We start from the raw sequence: 19,865 nt of genomic DNA, 5'->3' as shown, positions 1-19,865 counted from the left end.
AGCAGCATCCACATCATGGCAAGTGTGCCATGCCAAATGGATTACTGCTTTGTCAACTATATACCAGTTTGTGCTAAATGATGTTTACTGTGCTCCTCTCCGCTTGACTTCACATGATAGTTCAATTCAACTTTCACTCTTCTACCCAGTACAATCTCTTTAAAATCCAGGCTGTATACTAGCTAATGAACTGAAATGTAGCTGAACCACCTCAAAAACACTCCTACCTTTGAAATACCACTGATTCTCTTGTATCTTCAAGGCAGGTAACTTCCTCAGGACAGGGTTTATATGAGTCCAGAATCATGCCAGGAAATCTGTTTCATTTGTGGGTTGTTGCTAATTGTGGCTTGATTGCTTTTTGTATATTACATTTTATTTTGGATAATCTGATATGTAGAGAGCAAGATCTTACTTTGTTTTTTTCAGTTCCACACAGACTGTTTCTGTCCTCTATTTTTTGGCTTTACAAGAATAACCATCCCACATTTAAGTCTCTCATGCTGACCTACCATTATGTCAAGAAGGTGAGGTGTGGCACCAACATTGGGCTTCTGATCTGCAGACCCACTAGTGGTGTCCTTGGTCATCCAGCCTGGAAGCTGTAACTGAGCATGTTTTTCTCATGACATGGCCCACCTGTGCAGGGTGTAGGGCAAAGACAACTGCTGTTTGCAACAGCTTTGCCATACAAGTGTGCGATATTCCCAGTACTTGCATATTTTTGCTTCAGAAGAAAACCATCCATGCCAAAATTCTTTTTAGTGAGGCAAAGGGTGGAAGAAAGACTCTTCTAGAGTAGGCTATATTCCTATAGAAACGCAGTTTTTGTTTTTCAGGAAGGAGCTTAATTAGGCACCCAGGTAAAAGTTAGTTGAAGCTGGTTTCTGCTGGCCTTCTTCCTACTTAGTACTTCCTCAGTTCGTTGTTTCCTCTGACTGAGAAATGGCAATGATGAACAAGCCAGCCTGCTGAGTCTGTAACCAGCCCAGTACTAACAAAGTATGTCATTTCTAAACAGAGAGATGGTTTTAAGTTTCATCAATATTAAAAGCTGTTGAGAAAGTCACGAATCGCCTCCCATTCTGCAAGTCAAATGTGTGTGCTATTTTCCCAGTACTGTTGATTTAAGAATAAATTCTGTAGAATACCCCTTTAAATTCTTCTTGATACCAGTAAGCTCCTAGTGCCAGAAGAGAAACATTATTGTGCTGAGAAGGCACTACAAGCATATGGCAGTGTTTGGATATGTACATTTTGTCTTCCCTTAGGTGAAGTTATTTTGTAATTGGAAACCTTAATGGAAGGATTTTTGTTTTTATCATGAGCAGACATCTAAGCATCAACCCTCTGCTACAGCTGCAGCATAAGTGTTCAAGTTGTTCAAGCATCACATGAAACTTTTATTTTCCATTTATCTGTCATTTTTTCCTTCCTCTTAATTTTTCTATTTAAATTAACAGTTTAAGTATTTGCTTACTTGGGGAGAAAAACACTAACCCACACTTCCATCTTTGTCCCCTTATGATAAGCTACTTACTTGAAAGGCAGAAAGACAAAACTACCAAGAAGATGTTTAGAAAAGGGGCAAGAATTCTACAGTCTTAAACTGGGTATTCTTGAGATGGCCAAAACTGGGGAGGGGGAAAAGGACCAACAGGTAGCTAAAATAAAGTACAAAAGAGCTGCTGGGAGTCATCAGTGTGATGTGGACATAAGAAAGTTCTATACTGCAGTTGGTCAGGCAAAATGTTTGCAGGAACCCCCTCATCTGATGTGGTTGCCCTGCTGGTCATCCAAATACAAGAAAGATGAACTCCACCTGGGGTAACTGCAGAGGAGAGCTTTAGGAGTGGCTGGAATGAGAGAGATGGATGTGCTTGAATTGTTTAGACCAGGAAGATAAGTGGAAGAACAGTAGGATGAGTCCTTAAATGTAGAAAAGGGAGATACCATTTTGGGAAACTGTTACTAATCATAAAGATGTGAGTACCAGAAAAACCATGTACTACCTGGCCCTGAGTATATTTAAGCTAAAAACAGGAAAAAAGCCCTTAATGCTTAGAAGATTTGGATCCTGCAAGCGCCTTCCAAAGGGAGTAAAGAAAGTAGAAAGCAACCAGCCAAGGCCTTACTGTTTAATATGTGGTTCAATAGGTTTATGGTAAGCCTGGAGATCTCTTCCAGTCTCTCCTTCTTCCAAATTAACTGCTTGCTCAGGCATTATCTTTCAAGATATATGTTCACTTTTCACTTCCTAATTGCTCTGATGTCCTCTGGTTTGAAGGACTGAATGGTTTCTGATGAACTACTTGGATGGCAAAAAGTGCTGTTGCTGACAGGATCGCTTCACTTACAAACTGTGCTTAGATACTTACTGGCCCTTCACATTTTGTGTGTCTCTTCTTGTTACTAGATCCTACACTTTTGGTAGTGTCTTGTCTTTTCATAGAAGGGTGATTTTTTTTTTCTTTTTTTATTTAAAAAGACAAACTTTTTAAACAAAACCAAGCCTCCCACATGCTTTCTATGAATTTATTACAGTGAAGGAAAAAGTTAATTCCAGTTGGATATTGGGTTTGAAGCTACGTGCCAGTTAGGATGCCTGTTTAATGCTATTTTATAATAAGCCACTCTTCTATCCATGAGGTAGTGAATGAGCCTGGTTTATTTACATTGTTTTTCTCTGCTTCTATTTAATGCCCTTCTCAAAGACTATTGAAAAAACTTAGCTTGTGAATGTCAGTGAGAGATGCTGTGTGCAGGAAAACTTTGGGCAGCATCTGTGGTATTGGATTAAACAGCATCGATGAGTACTCCCATGAATTGGGCTGTGATCATCAGTAGCACTAAACTGTTTGGAGGTTTACAGGTACAGGTTTGGCCCATGTCAGCTGAAAAGATCAAAAAATTCCACTCACATCGTGGCTGTTATTTGAGACATTTGGCCACTGTCTGTCTTCTTCTCTCTACATGGCACTGTTAAATCAGGCGCCTGCATTGCTTCCAAGGCATTCCCCCAAAATCAGACAATTAGTCTTCATAGTGATGAAGAGCAACCACTGTTCTGAGTGGAAAAGCTACTCCATGAGTAATGCAGAGTCAGAGTTTATTGCTTTCAATTCTTGTCATTTTCTGAGCTCCTGAGGTGCAGGAAGGCCGGAGGGGAAAAGCTGTCAGTATCAAATACTTGGAGAAAGAACATTTATATCTCAATTTTACATTCCTCAATTATATATTGTATTGGCAGGGCAACAAGTAGGCAGGCAGCTTGCCTGGCCAGTGCTTGTGCTGTTCTGGCTTCATGCTTCAGAGCTGTCAGGCTGGCACTTTTCACCACTAAATACAGCTCTAAATTAAAGACAAATGAAAATAGAAATTTTACTTCAGAGCTTGATCGTGTTGTTTTGTTCAATCCTTTTATTTGTTCAGTTGCCAAGGAAGAGCCCCCTCCCTTGGTGGGAGCATCCATCGACTTATAAACCTGTGCATTATGAGAGCATCTTTGTGTATATTTATGTATGAGATCATTACAGTTGCTGTTTTAAAGATACTCATCTCTGTAGTACATAAAACCTTTGGCAGTAAAATTGTAAATCCATGCAATGGGGTGTTAAGCACACAAATCCAATTAAATCCTTCAAACAGCTTTGAAAGCCTTCCCAGAGGGTACAGAAATGGTTATTTGTGATTCTCTTGAACTGCCTTTTATGGCAGCTTGCTGAGAGTGTCTGTGACAAGTAGTCTTCTGGGGCTTTAGTGGTGCAAGTGGTAGATTTTTTAAACAAGCAACTTAAGACTTGGTTTTACTCTTTTAACAGATCCTACACAAATGGGAGGCCTGAGTATGCTGCTTCTAGCTGGGGAACATGCACTTACTGCACAAGAGGTAAGGAGCTCTCTTCTCTCCCTTAAACACAAGCTGTCAGTTTAAAAGGCTTTTAAGAGTAATATTTGACCAGTGGGGAAGGAAGGTTAGGACGCATCTTCAGGTAACCTCAGCTGGGAATGAAGTGTGTCTTGTATCCCAACTGTGAATGTAGAGGTTGGGCACAGTTCAGTATTAACTCTGCTGATACTTGATCACACCAGTCAAGCCTGCCCCATGAAGAGACATTGTCAGAGGTAGAAGGGTTGAAATACAGTGACTGTGTTAACAAACAGGTGGTTTGCAAGCTTTTTTGGGCAAGGATTTTATATGCTTGTGCAATGCCTCACATAACTGTGGCCTTGGCACTAACAGATAAATAAATAATTTCCTACAAAGTCAGCATCACTGTATATGCATTCTGAAACCATGCAAGTGCTAACCGGTAATTGAAGTATTGCAGTCTACTCCTGTTCACTAAACCCTTAAGTCTGAAAAGAAGTTTGTAGTTCAGTTGCCATCACAAACATATTTCACATTTTTACAAAGGAGTCTAGTAAGTGTTTGTGCATATCTCCAGTAGTGCAGAGATCTCTGGTCTTTCTTCAGATTGATTATTAATATCATCTGTTTTATAGGCAAGCTTTGAAAATTGTTCTAAAGGTGGCTTCTTTGTTGAGTATAATAAATAGTCACTGCCATAAATCTCTAGCTCTAGGAGAAAGCTCTCTTCTTGTTGTTGTTATTGGAAAGAAAAGCAATAATTAATCTATATGTGTAGTGCATTTGAGATGCATTGTTCCTGTAATGCCTAGACTCTTCAATGCTGTGCACACCAGTTTCAGCCATGGAAGTTTTTGTGGTGTGTGGGTACTGGCCTTCTGTGCTGCAGCATGAAAATAAGAAACACTAATGCAAAGTGGACAGAAAAGTGAAAAGAAATACATTATTTTGTGCTAAAATTTTACTGTCCTATATTTCTCAAACTTGTAATCTCTCAGCTTGGAGCATAGAAGCTGCTTTTATATGCTGTTACATTTAAGTTGTGAGGGAAGGTATATTGTAGTCACTGATACTACATTTCTTTAAAAAAGATCTTTGCTATGACCTTGAGAGCTGAGGTGTCTTGATTTTACAAATGCCTCAAGTAGTATGATTTCAGATGGCAGTGTAGGAATTATAAATCTGCATGTAGGTTGAGACACATCAAAAAGCAGGTTGTGTCATTGTTTTAGTACATGGAAGTTCTTTGAATCAAAACTTTCTAATTTTGAGCAGAAGACATGCTTCCCATGTGCCTACATAATCCCCATTTTTTCTGATAGAAGTGTGCGATATGACCTGTGATTAAATATTCACTCTATGTATAAACTACACTCTACTCTTCTGGGCCTGTACTCTTCTTTTGAAACCTGACCCTCCACATCAAAGAAGCAAGCTGTGTAATCTGCTTTCCCCATAAATGCAGAGCAAAATAATTGTCATGAATACAGCCCAGACAAAACTAGTTGGGGGATTTTTTGGCTGTTGTTAAAATCATGACGGGCCATAACTTAGCCCATACTTACTAGTGAGTTACCATATTTTAATTGTCCTGCCCTATCTGACAAGTGGTTAAGGGACAGAGCACTTTTCCAGGAAACTGCACATCTCTGATTATTTTTGAGGGTCTCCTTTGTAAAATACCTCTTCCAGATCCATCAGGGTGATTGGTATTCTTAAAGGGACCCAAATGAACAAAGTTCAGTGCTCCTCATCGCATGTTAGCAGGAGTTACTCTCCAGCTGTGTGTCCAGGTGCTGGGAGACTTTCTCACTTTCTTTTGTGTAGCAGCCCTAGTGTGTCTTTCATTTTTTCTTTATTTTCTTATGTTTCAGTGGTGAATAGATACAGGACAAATATTTCTTAGGCATGTGTTTCCCAAATGCAGTAATGATCCTAAACGTATTTAGAGTAGAATAACTGGGCAGCTCTTCTGTCTTTCCACCCTTGGGCACAGGAGATGTAAGATAGTCATCTTTGCATGCTTTTAGGAGAATTTATGGTTGGATTTCGATGCTTATGGTCTCACATTTAAATCAAGATCTGGGAGGTTAGAACATGCTAGGAGGTAGTATGACAGGCTCAGAAAACAGCTCGAGAATTCATTGTAGAGTTAGGAAGCTGCATTCCTCTTCAGTGGAGAGGAGTCGGTTGTGTTGCATTAGAGTTGGTATCCTCTTGGGGAGAGAATTACGGTGTACTAACGTGACTGCTGAGGTATGGTTAGTGAAGAGGTTCAGAAATTGGCTTTATTGTGGAGAATGTATGTATTGTTTTTATATGCATATAAGTATATAAATACGTGTTGTACATCTGAAGCCTTGGCATTTCTATTTAAAAAAAAAGGACAGACTGTCATTTTTTAAGGAATGCTCTAAATTATATCACGTAGTCTGCATTATCATTAAAGTGTGTGAATACACTTAAAATGCATGTACACATATGTGGTTCTTAAACTGGGGGTCTGCCAGACACAGCATGTCCGTCAGCATGCAGATTGACTGCTGTGCATATGTATGATTATGCAGGCTTGGGTGGCCTTGTAAGCATAGGTTTTATATAGCCTGACAATCTTAAAGTTGTTAGTGGAGGGGAGGGCAGCACTGGCACAGATTTGCTCAGCGCTTGAGAGGATGAAGGCCATTGTACTTAGAAGTCTGCTAATCCCAATGAAACGTATTCAACACCTGCTGATGTTCTGCCAAGTGTATGCTAAAGAAATGGATAGGGGTTTTTCAAGCGAGGTGTTTAATCTTCAAGTTGTCAGAAGCCCAGATGTCAGGTAACCAAGCGACCTGCCAGCAGGAGGGATGGGAAGAGGCACAACAGTGATATTTACGGAATTGTTTTGAGACTTCAGTTGCAATCTTCTTATGTTGCCAGTATGTTTCTATTTTTGCAAATGTTTGCAATAGACTAGAGCGTTTCTTTTCTGATAACAGAATTCAGTGTTGGGAGGTGACTGATTTCTAGACAGCAGCTGGAGTTACTAAGCAGATTGTCAGGAGAAGCTACAGACCTTGCAGGTAGTCAACAAAAGTCTTGGCTGTGCAATTCCCCCTGCATTTTGGATGCTTTCATCAGTTACACAAGACAGTGGTGTATGAGCATATTTTATTGAACACCCGAGCAGATATGCCGGACGGATCTGCTCCAGCTGCTGTGGTTGTGGCCAGGCAAAGCCTGGTCCTTGCCACAGGTTGATGGCAGCAAGGCTGAAGCTGGGTGAGCAGCGCTCCTTACTTGCCCGTTTGCCTTGCTGCACATCTCCCTTACTTGTCCGTCAGGCCCTTTCCTTGTCTTACAGCAGCACCTAGTGGACTCTGTGAAGGTTAGTGCCCAGAAATCCCGAAATCCGTAGCGTCATCCAAAGCCTGCCTGTCTAGCAGCACTGATGCCTCGCACTAGTCAGAGTGGGGCTCTCCCAGGGGTTTTCTGCCACCCTTGTTCGGTGTGATTGTTTTAGAGCAGGTAACCCACAGGCAAAGGAAGGCCACAGAGGTATTATCCTTGTGGTTTCCTTCTTTTTGAGAACAAAGTCTTCGCATGTCATACAGGGTCTGTGCAAAGTGTGAATCAGAAGTGAAAAATCTCTCAGTGCAGCTTGAGGGAAGATTGGGAGGAGGAAAGAGGAGAAGAAATGGGATGTTGAGGACATTTTATTAGAGCAGGAAATTAGATGTATAAAATGGCACTATCTGTGCATCTGTTCCCCTGCTTTGATCAGGTTCACCTTGGCAAAGGTTAGAAGTCCTGGAGATAATAAGTTTCCCACAGGTCAAGAATGTTTGGGGAGCAGCAGAGTAGAAGACACAAGCTTAAATTAGTGCTCTGTCAAGTAAAGGCAACAGCATTAACTTTTTAAAGAGTAGCAGGAGTTGATAGGAAAAGCATAGTGGTTCCAACCACAAAATCTCCGCTGAGTTACTGAGCCCCAGCAATCTGTCCTCTGCACACAAAACTGTAGAAAACTGGGCTTCACGCCTCCCTCAGCAAGTGGTTCTTGTACCGCCAGGTGTACAAGCTGTGCCCAGCCCCCAGCACATGCCCTCTGAGGCAGCAAGAAGGCTCATCCTGAGTGTCTGACAGTGCTTGTGTTGTGGGGGCTGAGCCGGGATAGCCCCTCTTGGAAGGGCATTGCCACTCCAGCATGGTGCTCTGGGGCTCAGTGGCTCAATGGCTCTGAACTCAGAGCTGCTTTGTGCCTTGCCAGCTCAGGCTTGTGCTGACACAACCATGTGGATGTGGCCCTAGATCGGCAAAGGAGCTGGCAAGCTGCGGTCTCTTTCTGGCAGGTGGGCAGAGTTCAGGTATGCATGGCCCTGATTTGGGGGCAGGGAGCTTCCACATGGCTTCTCTAAGCAAAGCAGTGCCCTTTTCTGTGCTGCATTGGAAATGCTCCACTTACAAACTTCTTCAATAGACACTGCAAACTAAGCTGTATAAGGCAGCTGGTTGAACTGCAGAAAATTTAAGTTAGATGGGAAACCAAGTCCAAATTTTGGTTATTCCTTTAAGAATCCCACCAGTGCTGTGGCCTAAAATAACTGAGTGCTCAGACATGCAAGCAGCAACCTCAGATACTCTTCATTTCTTCAGAGTCCCAGACCTTCAGAGATGGGTCACTCAACAGCAGCAAGATGCTTTTCCCGTACAGTCCAGAATACTGCTGAGACACAGACATCTTAAACAGACTGTGCAGAAACAAGATGAAAGTCAGTAATAAACATTACATCAATGAAAACAGTAGCACAACCTAGGCAAAAAAACGCAAAAGATAGACATTAAAAATACATTCTTTGTGGCCCTTTGGGTTGCTGTACTCCCATGGCCCACTGATAAAACATCCTGCTCAGTGTTTAATAAATACAGGGGAAATACAGATTGCAGGAGTCACTGTTGCTGCTCAGTTTTATGGCAGGGAAGAAACAAGTTTGTGTATGTAAGCAAATTGTCATGTTCCCCTTGGCCTGTGGGTTGCTACACTTGGATTTAGTGTTTCCAGGAGAGCATGGGTAGCAGATTCCTGAAACCAAATGCTGCTGTTGCTATTGCAGTGCTTCAGGATCTCAGACAAACCAGCAGCAGGGCAAGCTGCACATGCTGGAGGCCTGTGTGTGTTGTGGGGCTTTGTGCTTACTAAAAACAGGTGCAGTCAGTAGCTAAATATTAAGTGTGCTTTCACCAATAAAAGCTGTTGATATACTTGTTTAGGTAATGTATAAGAAAAAGCCCCACATTTATTTTTTAATCTTTTAAATAAACTGAAATTTCAAGGGGAAAAAAGTTGTTGGGGAAAAAATTTCCATCCGGTTACTTCTTTGAAAATCTTACAAATCCTCCTTCCTTTTTTTCTGTTTCTTACTAGCCATGTTACATACCTTATTTTATACTAACAGTACCCCAGTTTCCTAGGAGTGACACATGTAAATCTTTTACACTCAAATGTGGCACTTAATGAATGTATCATATTTGATAGAATTCCTTTACAGAATAATGCTTGATTAGCACATTTCTGGCTAATAAGAATACCATGGGTAAGATCTGTGTTAATTCAAATAAGGCTTTTGGTTTTGAACAATCCTTACTTGTATTTTGTTTTCAGGTATAATGACTTTCTTGCACTGCTTCTCAAAAGCACCCCTAAAATGTATGTTTAGGTACATGTTTTGAGAAACTTTAGGTTTGTGCTACCCTTATCTACTCATTTTCATGCTGTTACGATTGGAGATTATGTTTCTAGTAAGTATTCGTGTCAGCAACTGTCTCAAAATTTCTTTTAACCTTCTAAGTAATCTTACTCAGAATGATTGCACAAAATACAGATATAGCAGTGTTGATAGCATCACCAAGACTAGATACTTACATGCATAGTCCAGTATAATCCGTTGAGTATTCTGTTGCATAAAGCTATTCTGACAAGTTCAGAATTATAAAAGGAGAAAAAAAAAACCTGGTATTTTTGTGGTCTGTCTTCTAAGACAGTTTTCAAATGCACTAAAATGGGTACTAAACTGTGTTTTCATCTATAAATATGATTTAATTTTTCCAGGACTCTGAAATATTAGCTTGTCCTTCTTCTCTTAAATGGTTTGTTTTGCTCACTGTTGTTTTTAGCTTGAGAGAACCACCTCTGAGGTCTTACTCTGCACACTCCTTTTTTCAGGTTTCCTCCAGTACTTGCCAGTCTGATGCAGCTAATTCTACAGAAGCCTGTCAGAAGTCGTCATTGTTTCAGTTCGCAGAGGTGAGTTTCTTTAAAAAAGATTTTCTTTCCAAGTGTTTCCTTTTAAGAAGCATCTGATGTCTGGCTGAAAGAAAAATCAAATGTCTTTAACTAAAATTGATACTTTTATTCGTTCCCTCATTTTTGGGTTTATGCTGTTGAATCATTTATCAGTTTGGTCAGACTTGAAGTGCAGGAGAGTGTGTTTAGTACCATGGTGGAAACCCAAGTGCAATAATGGAGCTGTGGTTTAAGCTGTAATTTGGAGATATGTCATTCCTGCACTTAGTTTTAAACTAGAGCCTTATTAACTAAGGTTTTAATGTGTATTTGGATGTTACATTATGTTTCTAATCTGCTGTGGCTGCTTTGTCAAAAATAATTGTAGTTCTTAAATTTCCAAAATTTTCTTCTATAACCACCAAACAGCTCCATGCAACTGTGCTTTAACTTTGCAATGTACAATACTTTTGTCAACATACTCCAGTTATTGCCAGAAGTGCAACTGTGGTGTGTGTTGTTGTTCTTTTCTTTGAAGTATACGGTTTCATCCAAGTCTTAATGGGTTTCATTGATACAAAATGATAAAAATGAGATTGCAAGGAACTCTGGCCCTCTGCAAGCATCACTTGTTTGTTGGTATTGTTCCAACTTCTGAAATACTCATAATAATGACACAGAAATATTTAGTTGTATAGACATTGATTTTACAGGACACTGGGTAATTTTTAAGTAAGTGTATATGGAAAAAAATTTTGTCATAGTGGGGGTTATTTATTACCTGTATTCACACCAGCTGTGAATCTGACTTGTGTGTCTTTAATACCCATTGCCTTGTGCACCCTCATATTCCACCTTAAAACATCATCACTTCTGGAGCAGATACACTGCAATCCTAGCACACAGAAGATGGGACCTTTTTTTCAGTTAGTTTGTTTTAACATCAGTGCACAAGCCCTTGAGTTGCAGCTTAAGATCCGAGTCCTTCAAATGTATTAGAAATAAATTGGAGCACTGATTCTTTATTTCTGATGAAAGTTAATGGCCAGAGTGAAGTAGATAACCTGTAATTAGGCTCTAAAACAGCCTGCTGGCTTTTCTTGTTAGGAAGAGGAAATGCCTGGTGTGCCAGCTATGAAAAGGAATACTTAGAGGCTTCTTAGAATTGGTTAATTCCAGTATCACTTATGACACTTCTGTGGTAATGACTCAACGTCCATCTTCCCGTATTTCTGAGATGCTTCTGTGCGCTTATGCTGTCAGTAGAGCAATGTCTTACATTGTATAGTTCCTCCTGATAATGGTCTGTTTCTTGAATTTCACTGCTGAATCTTTTAAAGTGTAAGACAAATACCAGCTCACCTAATTGTTTCAGTTCATTTTACAGTGCTGAAGGAGGGAAGTACCAGACCCATGTGATAGTAGACAGGAACTGTGTGCTGCCAGATATGCCCTTGCTAAGGGCTTCTGACCTCTGGCTTTTCCTTACCCATTGAAGAAAAATTTCAGTGGGCACCAGGAAACAAGCTCACCAGCACTGCTAAAACATGTGGTTTAGAAGTAGCTTACTGATGATCAGTAATTAGAAATGCAAATTAGCTAGTCTTATTTTTCGAGGATGTTAAACAGCCTGTAGTAAGGGTGCACCTAACCAGCACATGGTAGGTATGTGTGTCAGTGGCAAAATAATTGGTACTTGGAGTGAAGTTTAACATTAATCAGAGGTGTCATTTGCAACAAAACTAATTGACACAAGTTAAACAGTATGAAATGCAGCTACCTTAGTGTCTGGGATAGATCTGGTATCTCAAAATGCCTGCACACATTGTGTTGCTGTCCACACTTACCTTCTGTGCTAAGCAGCAATTTGTGCTCTATCATCACCACCATCCTGCAGTCTCAGGTCTTCCACTGTACTGTGAAATACAATACAGTGTTAAGTATTCGTTGCTAACCCTTCTTTGACGTATCAGCAGGCAAATAAAAGCCATTCAAAAAAAACCTGTTTTGTTGATCCTAGGAAAGATTTTCCTTGTGAAAAGTAATTCAAGATTACCATTTCACAGATCACTTGTTTATCTGTTTTCTGGAAAGCAGATACTGTTTGTTCTAAGGGTGTGTTGGGACTCGTTTGCATACTCTGGGGTACCAGGAGTCTGTTTATGACAGATTATAAATTTAGCATGTTGAAGTGTGATACTGAAACTGAAGAGTTAGGTAATACGAGCATAATTGTTTTCCTGACAGATCTCTTCAAACACATCACAGCCTGGAGTCCTGGGGGCAGTAAAACAAACGGAGGAGTCTGCATTGTTTCAGTTTGCTGAGGTACAATGGCTGAATGTGGTGGGGGGAGGATGGGAGGAAGCAGGGAACCGGTAAGAGTTGTCACTGAATGGCTAAGCACCCTGTCTTATCAGGGATTCCCATCAGGAGATGTGTATCTTCATGACAGCATTGTGTTAGGAAACCCACGGGGTGAACAATCAGTGATTGGATAAGATGTTGGCCAGTTCTACCAGCTGTAGCATATATGAGGTACTGAACTTGTGAACACTATTGAGCCTTCCATACCCAAAGGATCACTGCAGACTGATTATGCAAATGGCCTTTTAATTTATGTCTAGGAAAACAACAATTAAAAGACATTCTGAAATGACACTGTGCACTGCCTGTGGAAGAGGCTGCAGCAGTGCAGAATGCTGAGTGCCCTGGGGGCAGGAATCATTTGAAGAATCCTTGCAGGTCAAAGGAAGCTTATCACAACAGCTACAAGGATATTTAACAGCATCGTTAGGTGGTGACTTATCAAACCTATCAATTACCCATAAGTATGTAACCTGTCTGCCTTCCTCCACATATTGAAGATTTGGAGTTTATTAAATGCTGCTTTTAAGAATTTCTTCTCCCATGTGATGAATGTGCGTGCCTCTGTGAATTGATTTTCTACACAATATACCTTTCTTGCCCATTTGGGGGAGTCTGATACTGCTTTGCAGAATCAGCTATGCCACAGGTGCATTTTGTGTGTGTCTGAAAAGGCTGGGATTGGAGCTGGTGCTATTGCAGAGAAGCATAATGGGATTAAAAGATACCCTCTTTGTTACTCTGGGTGTTTACAGAGGTTTGGCTACATACCTCACACTTCGTTCTGTTAAATTTTGAGCTAGTTGTCTACTGTGTGTTTTTAGCTTGGCTAGAATGGGCCTTGGTGTTTTCCTTAGGAGGGCCAAGGAAGAAAAATCAATTTACTGATTCTGGTGCCAGAAAATATCTGACTACAAACACCCCTATAAAAGATACAGTAGAGTTAATATCGCTAATCATGAAAGTGTTTTTATATGTACCACATTTTTGAAAGTTAGAAGTTAATTTGCAAAGTCCTTTTGAGAAAATAAGTAGAATTGAGCAGGATAAAACTAGGTGCTGGAGCCAAACTTTTAAACCAAGTTAAAATATACAAACTGGGGAACGTTTCTTGTTAATTTTTTTGCAAAGTACTGGAATAATACTGCAAGTGAATCTGCTAACTTAGTGTAAAAAATCTCAGTCATTCTGGATATCTGTAGAGTTGAACAGAGCACGTATTGCATCCTAGTACAACATTCTTAAATTGTCACATAAAACCCAGTTTAGCCATGCTCAGAATTTCACAGAACCTAAAATCACTTCCTCTTCTAGTTGAACAAACAAAATGACAAACCTGAAAATGTCATACGGATGTGACAGTGCATTGAGTTGCTTTCCACTATGCTGAGTGAGCTCATTTGGCACATTGGAGTGCACATATGAATCATCAAATGTTAGGCAGAAGAGGTGCTTAGAAAGTTAATTAGGATTTGCTGAGGACAGTTTTAGAGTCAGGGTTAATCTCCTTTTATTGTAAAAATATTTAAATGTGTGTGCAGTCTGGAGGGGTTGGTTTTGTTCTGGGGCTGGAAATAGGGGACAAATCTAGAAAGGAGGGAAAAAAACCCAAAATTTAAAAATCCCACCTTGCTGGCCATGGTTATTCTTCCTGTGAAACCTTAATGACAGTGATGAACATCATTTGTCTATAACAGTAGAGAAATGGCATTTTTCTGAGCTTACAGCCTGATGATTTAATTTAGGTTGTACAGGGGAAAGTATTGAGCACGTTACAGAACCTCTTTAAGCTTTCTCCTCTGCTATTAAAGCTGCTTGTGCTCTTTCAGCTATAAGGGCTTTCATTTGCACAGGCTGTCTTTGTCAAATTTGGCAAATGTCCTATTCCTTTACTGTGCCACTTGCTGCGTCCTGTCTATATGAACACGTTACTGCATTTAGAGAGCTAAATTATGGCAAGCAATTTGCAGTGGGCTGCTGTCAGCAATGTACAGTGCTACAAAAGAAAAAAGAGAGGGAGAGAAAGTAGTTATTTTACCAGTAGCCAAGTAGACCTGTGAAGAAATGTGAAGTGTGCTCTGGTCTTATGTGCCTGGAGACTTCTGGCAGCCATCCCAGCTCAGTTTTGGTTCTGGCTGGGTGTTCCTCATATGTTGCCTTTCTCTTCACCGCCTTTGCAGCAGGGTGAGTAAGAGTGTCTCTTTGTGAAGACAGCGATCCCATTGAGTAGGTTTGTCATTTAAAACAGACACCTTTACCCCAGGAGTACAAGTGCCCTGTCACTCAGAAGCAGCTAGTTATGTGTAGCGTAGCATGGGATTTTTTTGTCCTTACAGCCTCAGTTAGTCTTTCATCGGGTTGTATATCCCAAGTGCTCTAGTTGTCAATTAAAGCTGCTCAGGATATGGCTAATGAGGCCTGCCCAGTGACTTGCCACAACAGATGATGAAAATCCTGGGAGCAAGACCTCCTTTGGTCCTGTGGGTGCGCAGGCAAGTGCCTTGGAGGTCTTCAAAGATGATGTGATGTCCTCGTAAGAGTTTTTTGAAATTTGGGTTGTTGTCAAGTTACACTTTTGGCTGCTCTGACCTTGCAAGTACTTGGCCGTACTTTTGTCTTTCTCATTTGAACCTTTATGGAAAGGCATTCTGTAGGCTGTGATTTCTGAGCAGTGGGCCATGTTCCTTAGGGCGGTGGCTGTTTGCAGGCTGTCTGCTCACAGGGGCTGGTTGCTGTCCCCTTCCTTGCCATGAGAGGGAAGCAGAGCAGATGGGACCCCTTTGTCTCTTGGTCTTACTGCATGTGTGTTTGGCAAACTTGAACAGATGATGGTGATTGCTTCCTTGAGAGGAAAGAAGAGTGCCTCTTGGATTTACTTACCTAAACTCTTACTCATTATTAAAGAAAAGGCTTCTGGGGTATGGAAGCAAAAGAATTGCTAGTTCAACCATCTTAAAAATAAAACAAATCCAAAACCACCAAACTCTGCTTTCAGCAGCTTTTCTAAATTTTTTTCTCTTGGTGATTTAATTAACAAAAACCCCAAAAACAGTCACGTGTAGTAGGCAACAAGGGGGAATTTTTTTGCTAGTCCAGCATGCTGTTATCATTTAAGGAAAAAAAAAAAAGCATGCCTGAGGATGATTTTGTCCCTGCTGCATTCTCACCTACTCACTTTGAGAAGGTTTGCTCTCTGTTTATTTCTGTGCAGAACAGGAAGTTTGAATCCAAAACTTTTGGTCAAAATGCCTTGAAATTGGGAGTGTAAGAACTAGTGAGTGTTTCGTCTTCTAGCTTTCCCATTTGTAAAGCTGTAATCTTCCCAGGTAAAGGCAAAGGTACTTGCTGTTTACCCACATACTGAAATTATTAAATGTTTGTGTTGAAATGAAATGCCTGTTCTAGGAGGAAGATGAAAAAGTTAGTACCATGCTTCTTTTGCAAACTGAAATGTAATAAGGTAGCTAAAATCCCACCTGTATTTTAATAAAAGATCCTAATGATCCTCCAGTTAAACCTCTGCATAAGTAAGGGGCTGTTTGTGGCTGTAGTACTGAAGGTTCTGATTATTCTAATTAAGGCTAGAAGATGTTCTTAAAACAGGGAATGGGATCTGTAATCTCACTGAGAGCTGATTGATCAGCCATTCTTTCCTTCTGATACTTGGCCAGCAACTTCATCAGAATGAGTTACACATTTGTGTCGCTTGCTGTTTGTTTTCTTAACTCTTAAAATATTTTTTTTCTGATGTGAAATGTTAGCTTTCTCTCTTTCTACTACTACTACAAAGATCTCACATTTTATTAGGAGCACCTATTGTCATGTCAGAATTCCTTTACTCTTTCCTCACTTTGTGCATCAGGAGGCAAGATACGCCTGTATGTTCTCAAGTTATAATTCAGGTTGTGGGGGTGTTGTTCTATCCTTTTTCTGCCATTCATAATGTGCTGAAAAAAAATAATTGAGATGAACATTTGTTATGATAGAAATATAAAAATGTTGAGACCATCTTCCTGCAAAGTGCAGTGTACAAGATCACTTAGTCAAGTGGGGTCCTGAGCAGGTTCACTGAACTGTCTCAAAGCAAAACTAGGATGTTGAAATACTTTAGTTTAATATTAAAAATTATTATTAGTGCACGTTTGAGTATTTTAAATAGCTTTAAGTGAAATGGATGTCCTGGATTTTGGTGGAGGAGGATGTGGTGGGGAGTGTAATAAATTGTTTGACAGGTAATTGAAAGGTAAATTCTTCAGATAACCTAGTTCAAAAGAAAGCATTAAATACAAGGAGAAGGGCAAACGTGATGATTTTTGCATCTGAAAGATCATAGAACCATAGAATGGTTTGATTTGGAAGGGACCTTAAAGCTCATCTCGTTCCAACCCCTCTGCCATGGGCAGGGACGCCTTCCACTCGATGAGTTTTCTCAAAGCCCCATCCAGCCTGTCCCTGAACACTTCCAGGGTTGGGGCATCTCTGGGCCACCTGTTCCAGTGCCTCACCACCCTTTGATTTAAGAGTTTTTCTTAATATCTGCTGTAAAACTGCCCGCTTTCAGCTTAAACCATTGCCCTTGTCCTGTCACTACCTGCCCAGTCATGGTCCTTAGTGGTTTTTTTTTTGTGGTGAGAGAGATACCACAGGAACACTGGTGATTTTGCCCCAAGACTTTTCAAGGCTACCAGGTCGAATACTACCATGTAATGCCATGCCAAAAAAAAAATCATATATCAGAAATAATAATCCTTGCATTTCTGAATTCATAGTGCTGCACTGGGAAGCAGGTCTGAAAAAATTTGGCTGTAAAGGCAATTCCCTAAAGTGGTAATGGTAGTTACTCATCACAGGTGCTGGCACACCAGCAGCTCTTTGGGAGGCTAGATTTGATCTCCAAACATATTTCCTTTTTTATGACTAAAGAAAGTGAAACAAGAACTGCCTGTGAGGACAGATGGTCCTCTTCTGTATCTAATTAATGAGAAATATTGCCCAGGCTTTTCTTAATTTTATTTAACCTTAACAACTAATAGTGCGTATTTTTAAGCAAAGGTATGATTTGTTCACTTGGTCATACAAAACAGACATAAAACACACGGCATGATAGAATATTAGCTGTGGACAGTACAATCATAGAGTATCCATGAGCATAATTTAAGGAAGGAATGTTGTATTTGCTTGTAGTCTCCTGTTTTCTACGTATCTGTTAAGTGTTTCTTGGGTGGGGTTGCCTATCTGAAGAAGGGCCTTTTGCCAGAAAGAACTAAAAGTAACTGATTTAACTAATCCCTTATTTTCCATTCTTTTTCTCCCTTCCTTTCTGTCTTTCCTGTGTGCCACTGAAATATTTTCTCCTCTGTTCATTTGTAACCTAGATCTCATCAAATACTTCCCAGTTGCCAAGTCCTGAGCCAGTAAAGCACTGTGGGAAGTCGGCACTCTTCCAGTTGGCAGAGGTAAAGTTATACTCAGTAGTGTCACAAGGGGAAGATGTGTATAACTTTCTCACCAAAACAGTATGAATTGTTTAAGGTTTGCTCTAGTATCAAATTTGGTATTTCCAGAAACACAGATTAGTAAATAATGTAATATCAAGAAAAGTAGGCAGTGGCTGTGGTCCCAGGGACCTAGTCTTTTAAACACTTGTGAATGTGTATATTTTCTTAAAGACAGCACAGAAAGTTACACTTCTTTTTAGGAAAATTAGCTTTATAACTATAATAAAAACAGTGCTCAGGACAATAGCAAAGACAGGAGATAACAGTATTCTTCTTAATGAGGAGCTGGACACCAGGATTTGAAAAATAAAGCTTTCATTATAATGATTGGAAGGGGCATTGCTTAATCAGGGACTGAGAATAGGAAAAGTAGACTTTGAGGTCATCAGGAATCTATATGAAGAGTTGGAAGTTGATGCAGTATATTAAATTCTGAAATTGGCAGCTGTCAGCAGTAATCAAGAATGCTGGGTCACGTTTCCCCAAAGTCTTAGAAATTTTCTGTGAGTCTTAAATACAACCTTGTAGAGGTCTCCTCTTCGATATGGATGATTCACTCAAAAATCTTTGAGGTTTGATGTGCAAATACTATTCTTTGTGATGATTGAAAGAGGAAGATACATGCTGTATTCCAGATAAATAAGGGACTATGCTAGCACATTACTTCTACACTTTTTTTGCTTGGTTATTGTTGTGGTGTTTTAGATTTTTATTTCAAATTCACATCCTATTTCAGTAAGGAAAATGGTTCTCTGTATCCTGTGTATTTGCAGCCAGCCCTATATTCTTGCTGGTGAGGTCAGTCCCTCTCAGGAAAAAGGCAGAGACTGGAAGCATTGAAATGAAAATATTTCATGTCTTGTTCTATGGATACTCTTGCAAGACTGTGGCTTTATAGGAACTTACATGAGTGGAAGAAAATCTGCCTTACTGTACAGGCAGTCTCTGGCAGTGGTAGAGTTTGTGGCTCTGTGCTCTATTACCAGCAGCGCCTGTGCAAGGGTGATTACACCTAACTGTGATCAGTGATCCATAAGGTTATTTGGCTGTTGCAGCTCTGGGACAGCAGAAGGGTATGTAGTGTTTACTCAGGGACACCAGAAGTTTTTAACATGGCCTCTAACAGGACAGAAGCAGTCTGAGTAGTGCTGTTCTGGAGTAAGGCTGTTGTCGAGTGCAGCCTGAGTTTTAGAAGTCAGCATTAGAAGTTGTGATGTGACTGTGAAGCTTGTGAAGCCCTAATTTAGTGGAAGGACAGATGCTTGTCCACAGGAGTGCACAGTTTGTACTGCAGGTGGCAGAAAAAGTGAAGCTAAGTCTGGCAGCATGACATGGTATCTTGGACAGGTTCTGTAATTTCTCAGTGATTGCTTGGATGGATTCTTGCAAGCCTAATTTAATCCACAAAATGGATGTTAAAGGCTCTGATTCAAAGAGGGAAAAACACAGCAGATGTGCTAAGCACATCCTCCATGTCTCTAGGTCTTGTAGCACATCAGTGCTTGTTGATTTTTTTCTTCTTTTTTTCCCCAGTTTTGGAGAACTCTAATTTTGTATTGCGGTTGGATAAATTATATGTGGGAGATTCAGCTTAAGTTTTCAGATAGCAGTTCAGGATCTGGTTTGGAGCATCCCAAATAAACCATGTTCATAATCACCTCGAGGGTGTCTTAGGTTTGCAAATGGATTTGGCAGAGAGCTGTGCTATGCTGCTGTAACTCCCAAGCTGCAGATGCTGTGCACAGGAGGGGATTGGACTACTTGTTTCCATGCTGCTGGCATGGCAAGCGTCTGGTGCATGGGAGCCTGTCTTCTTCATCATACCACACTGCTCTGCTCCTCCTTCATCTCTTTGCTATGTGGA

At 40.4% G+C, this 19,865-nt stretch overlaps 1 protein-coding gene across 13 annotated transcripts in view; it reads left to right on the top strand.

Annotated features, from left to right (window-relative positions):
• BBX (BBX high mobility group box domain containing) overlaps positions 1 to 19,865 on the top strand; it is a 152,620-nt gene that overhangs the window by 87,725 nt on the left and 45,030 nt on the right. For 11 of the 13 annotated variants that reach the window (XM_039557701.1, XM_039557688.1, XM_039557683.1 and 8 more), the window contains 4 exons: positions 3,822 to 3,889; positions 10,077 to 10,157; positions 12,384 to 12,464; positions 17,879 to 17,959. In XM_039557701.1, the coding sequence (XP_039413635.1) occupies positions 3,822 to 3,889; positions 10,077 to 10,157; positions 12,384 to 12,464; positions 17,879 to 17,959 (311 nt within the window). The remainder of the gene's footprint in view (positions 1 to 3,821; positions 3,890 to 10,076; positions 10,158 to 12,383; positions 12,465 to 17,878; positions 17,960 to 19,865) is intronic. The other 2 variants (XM_010395858.4, XM_019283780.3) reach the window with 2 other exon arrangements.

This window comes from Corvus cornix, chromosome 1 (genome assembly GCF_000738735.6).
Source record: "Corvus cornix cornix isolate S_Up_H32 chromosome 1, ASM73873v5, whole genome shotgun sequence".
Taxonomy (NCBI): domain Eukaryota; kingdom Metazoa; phylum Chordata; class Aves; order Passeriformes; family Corvidae; genus Corvus; species Corvus cornix.
This window is presented reverse-complemented; position numbering and strand designations above follow the sequence as displayed.